The sequence below is a fragment of the Salvelinus namaycush genome, chromosome 31 (assembly GCF_016432855.1).
Source record: "Salvelinus namaycush isolate Seneca chromosome 31, SaNama_1.0, whole genome shotgun sequence".
In the NCBI taxonomy this organism is placed as follows: Eukaryota; Metazoa; Chordata; class Actinopteri; order Salmoniformes; family Salmonidae; genus Salvelinus; species Salvelinus namaycush.
In genome coordinates, this window is record NC_052337.1 from 37,934,877 (window position 1) to 37,943,700 (window position 8,824).

At 41.8% G+C, this 8,824-nt stretch overlaps 1 protein-coding gene across 1 annotated transcript; it reads left to right on the plus strand.

Annotated features, from left to right (window-relative positions):
- The first annotated feature begins 3,397 nt into the window (after window positions 1–3,397).
- LOC120026484 (C-C motif chemokine 19-like) lies at window positions 3,398–6,925 on the plus strand. Its single transcript, XM_038971357.1, has 4 exons — window positions 3,398–5,833; window positions 6,106–6,226; window positions 6,354–6,478; window positions 6,639–6,925. Exons 1-4 carry the CDS (start codon window positions 5,773–5,775, stop codon window positions 6,653–6,655), a joined length of 324 nt encoding a protein of 107 aa, XP_038827285.1. The 5' UTR covers window positions 3,398–5,772; the 3' UTR covers window positions 6,656–6,925.
- Window positions 6,926–8,824: the final 1,899 nt, after the last annotated feature.

The window sequence follows — 8,824 nt, forward strand, 5'->3', positions numbered from 1 at the left end:
AGAAACACCTTGATGAAAGCCCCCAACCTAAAGAAACACCTTGATGAAAGCCCCCAACCTAAAGAAACACTTACCTTGATGAAAGCCCCCAACCTAAAGAAACACTTACCTTGATGAAAGCCCTCAACCTAAAGAAACACTTACCTTGATGAACCCCCAACCTAAAGAAACACTTACCTTGATGAACCCCCAACCTAAAGAAACACTTACCTTGATGAAAGCCCCCAACCTAAAGAAACACTTACCTTGATGAAAGCCCCCAACCTAAAGAAACACTTACCTTGATGAAAGCCCCCAACCTAAAGAAACACTTACCTTGATGAAAGCCCCCAACCTAAAGAAACACTTACCTTGATGAAAGCCCCCAACCTAAAGAAACACTTACCTTGATGAAAGCCCCCAACCTAAAGAAACACTTACCTTGATGAAAGCCCCCAACCTAAAGAAACACTTACCTTGATGAAAGCCCTCAACCTAAAGAAACACTTACCTTGATGAACCCCCAACCTAAAGAAACACTTACCTTGATGAACCCCCAACCTAAAGAAACACTTACCTTGATGAAAGCCCCCAACCTAAAGAAATTGAAAGTGGCTTTCTTCTGGAACCAAGTTACATGTTTCTCAGTACACAAACACGCACACAAAAACAAGCCATATCGTGGGGTGCTGGGCCCAATCAGGTCTTTGACACATTCACCCACTTCCCTGCTGAAAGATCAGCTACAGAATGTTGTCACCATTGTAACAGGCTGTAATCAAGCCCTGGTCTCCAGCATGGGAACAGAAGAGGAATACCTGGTGCAGTAGTCTCAGGTTGGACTACTCCAAGTCATCTTGGTTCTGACACACACAAACCCATTTAAATACCTCTCACACCCTACAATAACCTGTGGATCACGAGAGAACCTTCATAAATCAGCAGAACGTTAATAACCTATTTATTGACTCTTTGTGTAGTGTCCTGTACTACTTAGTTTGAAGTGAGAGACCTTCGGTTATTCATGACGCAGTACTTAATTTAAAGACATACCCCTTTGGCCATTTATAACACATACATTAATGCCTTGTATCATATGATGCTGTTCTGACTATAAAGTCAGACACCTTTGGTCATAACACATACAAAAAGGTTTAATGATGTACACACATGTATTTACATTTAGGAAATCATAGATAAAAGCTAAAACAAATAGACATGTTTAAACCATACATTTCCTTTAATTTGTATTTTTTCGTAAACAATACAAATAAATAAATACATTAAGTTTCAAAAAGTCAAGCAATGCAATAACATTGAATATTACACAGAGCTGTGAATAGTGTAGCTTTACCCTGAGCTGGCGGACAAATAGTTATTGCTTTTCTGCCTGCTGGAGGTACTGCATGTTGGTTCCAACCTTAAAAGTAACAACAAAGAAAGCTAGCAGGTCTGTTAGGAAATGCCTTTTGTCACACCCTCTGGATAAGTGCATTTCTGTCCTGCGCCAGAAACTCTAAATGGGGAGATGAGAAACTCCATTCGATTCATATTATTATATTCCTCTTTCCTTTACAAATCTCATGACATGTCTATGAGACGTGGCCTTATCTAAGGGGAATTTTATTTAGCTGAGCCTGCAAGCTAGCTTAATTTCGGCTAGCTTGCAATTGCTGTCAAGTCACCGAAATTATTAGAAATAACAATTGAGGTAAGTACAGTATGTAATCTAACTCAAACTAATTTAAATTACAATAAATAAAGGTTAAGTTACTTGTTTTTCGCTGTCCTGTGGCACCACAAGTGGGAATTAAATTTTTGAACTCACATGATCAGCAACACTAAAAAAGTACTTCTGGGTCACGGAATTTCAGAAATGTTCTAAATAAAAGTCCCCAACAAATAGTAGAAAACTGTCAATAACCTGTATTTATGATATAGGAAAATAATTGTCTAAACATGAACAATAATTCACGTGTTCATATTTAAGGGACATTTGCATTAAATGTGGGTTTTAAAAACATTTTCCAAGATCACATTAATGCCCTCAATTCGAATCACTGTGTATGGAATACATATTGGCTTATAGCCGGTAGCTGTGCATGGGTAAAATCACTGGAGAAGACAAGCCAGTAAAAAAGCCATGTAACAACCTATGTTGTGATATTTGCGTTGTTTGCTCTATAACCCATTCGTTCATACGCCACGTTATATACAATAAGGCTGTGACAGCATACAGACAACAGTCACACCGTGGCGGAATAAATTAAACTACATCACAAAACCGGAGAGAAGCATCTGTCCGGTGAAGAGCAAGAACTATACTGGGTGCTTTAGTAAAAGTATTGTAGGGAATACTCAGTAAGGTGTGTAGAATGTATATATGGTGTAATGTCATGGGGCTCTGAATAATACGGAGTGTTGCTGAATATGGAATACATAATCATCACGTGGCTTACTGAGCTACAGAAAAACGCTAACCAAACAACAGCATGTTCACTGAATTAAAGGGATAGTACACCCGAAAATGTAAGTTTCCTTAGATTTTTCCCAGACTTCAAAAGTCATCCAATTATGTGGTCTAGGCATTGTTAGCAAGCAGCATACCACCCTGCATCCCACTGCTAGCTTGCCTCCCAATCTGGCCCTCATACTGTACCATCACGGCCATCTAATCATCCCCGGCTTCCAATTGGCTCATTCCTCTCCAGGTCATTGCTTTGTAAATGAGAATGTGTTCTCAGTCAACTTACCTGGCAAAATAAGGGTTAAAATCCAATGTTGTTTTTCTTCTAAAAAAGTTAGAAAAAAGGTGAAAAATGGAAACAGATTTTAAAAGGCCCTACCGATGTTTTTTGCTGTGCATGACTGCACTTTAGAGTGTGCATTTTTGGGGCGGTTGAGGTCAGGTCCAATATTGTCTGTGCACCCAAAAGGGAAAGAGGTCGGGCCATCCTAGAAATGTTTGAGTAATATAATATAAACAATTTAGAAGCTTTAATCGAAAGGGACTTACAGTCATGTGTGAATATATTTTTAAGTATGGGTGTTCCTGGGACTCAAACCCACTATCCTAGCGTTGCAATGCTCTACCAAGATGCATGACAGGGTTATAAATGCTTTGTGACGCCTCAATATAATATGATTTATAAGGCCTTTAAAGCACAGGTTTATGTCACATTTGACATGGGTGGTTATGCCACATTTATGAACCCTTTACAAAGCATGACATATGGTTAAAGATGATTTGTAACACATGTATGTAGTGTTTATGAAGGCTTTATGATGACTTTATGAGCTGCACTTCATTTAAAGCAGCACCGAAGTTGGTCTGTCAGTCACACTAGTCATTGCTAGTCACAGTCATTACAACAGAACAGCTCTGCTCAAGGAAGTTAGGCTTGAAATGTGTTGCTAATTGAGACATGAAACAATGTCCAATTAAAAAAAAAAAACAGAACAAAGGGATGCTGAAAAAACTGTTTTTCCAAATTTCTGGCACTCCCACCTGAAGAGAGGAGTCCATGTGCAGCCCATTTCCATTGCTTGGTTCAGGCTGTGAGGTAGGAGTTGATACATTCTGTCGATTCAAGGTTACATCAGCAGTTTCCATGGCACTGTGAGAGGTTGGGAATCCCCTGCTGACTGCCTGACGAATTTCTGGGAATTGTAGCTATTGACCCTTAGTCATGGTGACACTTGCCATAGGGCCAAGCAGCCTTCCACAACTCCCTGGCTCTCCTTTACCACCCAGTAGAAGATTAACATCATAATCATGTACAAATATGCAGTGCCACTATCATAGCCTTTCCTTGAACACAAGGTTAATTACTAAAGATTACATGACTAACACTGTCAGAGTATAAAGGAATAGCTGTGCGAAATAAGTGTGCAATATACATTGTTAAACAGTCTCATACTGCTTATTTTAGAAGCTAGGATGGTTTTCGTACGACATTGCTTTCTTGTGAAAAGAGGTGTACATAGCGTGTCATTGTTGGTCTTATGTTATCTGTCAGGGATCCCTGTGGAATGACTTCCCAAAAACCAAGTATTCTTGGAACTGTTACAGTGAATTTCTGCTTGGCTTCTGGCCAAAAACAAGAGATACCATTACACATACAACCCTCTTAGTACTGGCTAGTTGTTTGTTGACTGGACAACTACATAACTCTGTAGTGACAGTGGCATCGGCAGGCCAGCTCCAACTTTACGGTTGACATGAGGCGAGCATGGGGCAAATTACTCACCTACGGATGACCGCCACAGTCTATTAGGATTTGACTGCTGCGAGGGGTTGTTAATTGTTAAGGTACTAAACATTCATGGCCTATGAAACAGGAGAACATGAGAACAGTCATTGGCACCGTCATCCTCCATTTGGCATCATCATCAGGTCTCTGTAGCTCCAGCCGTTGGTAATTACATGTCTCTGTCACAGCAGAACAAAGTACTGATTGACAATCCCCTTGCCCGCCACTGGAGGACTGCCATCTATTGTGCCATGCCTTACTTACCTGCAGATTCTATATCTTTCATGCCAGGACATTATCAAGGGCTCTCTTTCCCGGAATAGGCTTACCCAACAAAGATCCCAGCATAGATCTGGCAGGCGTTGAATAGAGTTATGTGAAACTGGTAAGAATTGACATAATGTGGTGTTTATGTGACATGACACTTTAAAGAGACTTCACAGTGATTAGATAATCATTCCTAATAACCGATCTGAACAAGCTTTACGAGATACAAGTTTGAACAAGCAAGTTTATTAGGACTCTGATGGGTTTAGTTATGTGTCAGATAACAAAATGGGAAAACGGCAGTGCCAGTCCTATGTTCTGCAGCTTATTTCGTTACGAGCTACTGGTCCATTTTGTGTGCAGAGATATTCTAAACAACGTAAGAGATTTAATGATAAGTACTTTGTATTGAGAAGCCATATTGTGTACCCTTTTGATAAAACGCAGTGTAAAACGAGTTGTTCTAATCACTGGGTTTGGAAGGAGAAGGGTGCCTCTGGCTTGATCCATCATAGAGACTGGGTGGCATATAATAGCAAAACGAGCTGGAAGGGAGACACATTTAGCTCAACGCAGGATCAAAGTAAACACTAAGCCTTCGTCTCTCTTCATGCCTCATCAGTCTTCATAAGCGTTTTAGCCTAGACCTGACACGGGGTTAGTAAGACAACCACTGGAATGTACATTTTATGCTACAGTGTATTTGAGAAGGTTCCACACAATTCATATCTGGGAGACAGACAGGTAAGGGCAGACAAACACATCATAGAGGTAGCCTGCCTCAGACGTGTCTGTCCCCTCTGTCACACAGTAAAACACATACATAAAAGAAAGAGTACTGACTTACAGTAACAGCCCCCCTCCTACATACACACAAACAGCCACAAACCAACACACGTTGACACAAGCCACACACCCACGCACAGGACTGAGGCCATCCTCTATTATCATTTCTCATATGTTGCTTATCTCCCCATCAATGGTGAAAATGATTTACAGACATTATTGCCTGGAGGCGTAACTGCAGTGAAAGTATTCTTAAACTCAGAAGAAAGCGCTGGCAGAGCCTCTATTTAGTTTTCTATAAAAAGGTGAGAGGTGAAGGGGCGTACTGAGCTGAAGCATGGTTTACGGGAAATGGGTGCGTGACTTGAGGACAGTGAAAGTGAAAGGAGTTCTACGGTGAGGATATAAAGCTGTGCCTGAACCACAGTAGTCCATTGATCTGCAGATCCTTGTCTAACGCATTAAGACAGAGCACAACTGAGACAGGATGTCTTTACGGGTGGCTGCACTTCTTCTGTTGGCATCAGTCCTCTGGAGCCATGTAGCAGGTGAGATCCTCTTATTTTCTACTGCAGAGTTGCTGTTATTACTACTTTTGCTGCAAGTTGGCGTCATAGTAACTACTCTAATAACGTCTTAGTAACATGATGCTGTGCCTTGATCACTAGTCGTTATCATCATCTGTAGAACTGTAAACACGCTCTTCATCTTCTCAAGAGAATATTGACATTTAATTTGAGTAGAACGGTATATGCACACAGAAGGGATACACAGAGGGTATAATCTAACCTGCTGTGTGTTTGTGTGTGTGTCCCTTCAGCAAGCACAGATCAGGCTTTGGACTGCTGCTTGACAACGACCGATACCAAGCTTCCCCACAGAGTGGTGAAGTCATACAGTATCCAGACAGTCAGTGGAGGATGTCGGATAGCTGCCACTGTGTAAGCAACATTATACCTTCTACAGACTGAATTGAACCCATCACCCTAACCACAAGTGAATGTTTTCTGCCTGTGTGTGACTGCATTGATGCAATGTGTCTGATCTGCCATTTACTTCTGACAACAGGTTTGTCACGAAGAAGAATCATAGACTGTGTGCTCCTCCTGCCACCAAGAACAACTGGGTGGCCAAACTCATCAAGCAACTGAAGAGGAAATCGCATAAGGGAAAGGCCAGAAAAGGGAAGAATGGTGAGCTTCTATGTAAAACTATGATGCAATTCAATAAACAATTCTATTAATGACACAAATAGTCAGTCATGGTGCTCATCTATATTCTTCCTTTAACAGTGAGGTTTCCCAACCTGTCTCTGTATTAACCTGTTACTCTATGTGCTTTATTTCTCATCAGGCAAGAGAAGACACTGAAAGGCTGTGGGTGATCCTTAAACCTCGGAGCTCCAGTATACGTCCTTTGAGAAGATTCAATATTTCAAATATTTTGTGAATGGGACTGAAAGTTAGTTCTCATTTTAAGGTGGATGGCACTGTGATACCGTTGAATTATTTTTGACCAACACTGTGTCATGTGTCGTGTATTGCAGAACATTATTGTCAAAATGTTGCTCACAGTTACTATAAGCTTGATTTTATATTGTATAACTCATTTTATGTAAATAAATAACTCTTTATTTTTTTAAGAAACATTGCATTTTTCATCTTGGTATCAATGATTTAATACTTTCATTCAGTCAAATCCTAGGTCTTATATTATTGGGAAAAGGTAAAATTTCCAAGTTATCAGATCAAATCAAATGTTATTGGTCACACACACATGGTTAGCAGATGTTATTGCGAGTGTAGAGAAATGCTTGTGCTTCTAGTTCCAACAGTGCAGCAATATATAACATGTAATCTAACAATTCCACAACAACTACCTCATACACACAAAAGTAAAGGAATGGAATAAGAATATATACATATAAATATATGGATGAGCATTGACAGAGGGGCATAGGCAAGATGCAGTAGATGGTATAAAATACAGTATGTACATATGAGATGAGTAATGCAGATATGTAAACATTATTAAAGTAGCATTATTAAAGTGACTAGTGATACATTTATTAAAATGGCCAATGATTTCAAGTCTGTATGTAGGCAGCAGACTCTCTGTGTTTGTGATGGCTGTATAAGTCTGATGGCCTTGAGATAGAAGCTGTTTTTCAGTCTCTCGGTCCCAGCTTTGATACACCTGTACTGACCTCGCCTTCTGGATGATAGCGGGGTGAACAGGCAGTGGCTCGGGTGGTTGTTGTCCTTGATTCTCTTTTTGGCCTTCCTGTGACACTGGTTGCTGTAGGTGTCCTGGAGGGCAGGTAGTTTGCCCCCGGTGATGCGTTGTGCAGACCGCACCACCCTCTGGAAAACCTGTGGGCGGTGCAGTTGCCATACCAGGCGGTGATGCAGCCCGACAGGATGCTCTCAATTGTGCATCTGTAAAAGTTTGTGAGGGTTTTAGGTGACAAAACTAATTTCTTCAGCCTCCTGAGGTTGAAGAGGCGCTGTTGCGCCTTCTTCACCACACTGTCTGTGTGGACCATTTCAGTTTGTCTGTGATGTGTACGCCGAGGAACCTAAAACTTTCCACCTTCTCCACTGCTGTCCCGTCAATGTGGATAGGGGGGTGCTCCCTCTGTTGTTTCCTGAAGTCCACGATCATCTCCTTTGTTTTGTTGACGTTGAGTGAGAGGTTGTTTTGCTGACACCACACTCCGGGTGCCCTCATCTCCTCCCTGTAGGCTGTCTCGTCGTTGTTGGTAATCAAGCCTACTACTGTTGTGTTGTCTGCAAACTTGATAATTGAGTTGGAGGCACATGAAGCGGGCGGATCCGCGAGCGGAGCGGGGTCTACGTCCTGCACCGGAGCTGCCACCGAGGCTAGATGCCCACCCGGACCCTCCCCTATAGAGTCAGGTTTTGTGGCCGGAGTCCGCACCTTTGGGGGGGGGGGGGGGGGGGGGGGGGGGGTACTGTCACGCCCTGACCTTAGAGATCCTTTATTCTCTATTTTGGTTAGGTCGGGGTGTGACAGGATGGGCATTCTAGTTTCTTTATTTCTAGTTTGGCTTGGTATGGTTCCCAATCAGAGGCTATCGTTGGCTATCGTCTATCGTTGTCTCTGATTGGGGATCATATTTAGGCAGCCTTTTCCCACCTGTTTGTTGTGGGATCTTGTTTGTGTATAGTTGCCTTGAGCACTGCATAGCTTCACGTTCGTTTTGTTCTTTATTGTTTTTTGCCGGTTCACGTAATGAAGATGATGAACCCAAACCATGCTGCATTTTGGTCTGATTCTTACAACAACGTTCGTGACAATTGGGACATCAGCTTCATGTCTCCCTGTAACTCACCATCTAATGGCTCATGAGAATGTGACATCTCTATATTCATGGGAGCCCCATTTAGGTGAAGTATCGTCAGGCTACTCCTCTAAATCCCAGCTTCACACCCAGACCTGTCAGACTAATGTGGGAACATACTAACTCCCTCAGATTGACAGTTGAAGTTGAAACAACCAGTCTGTTCTGTCAGGGA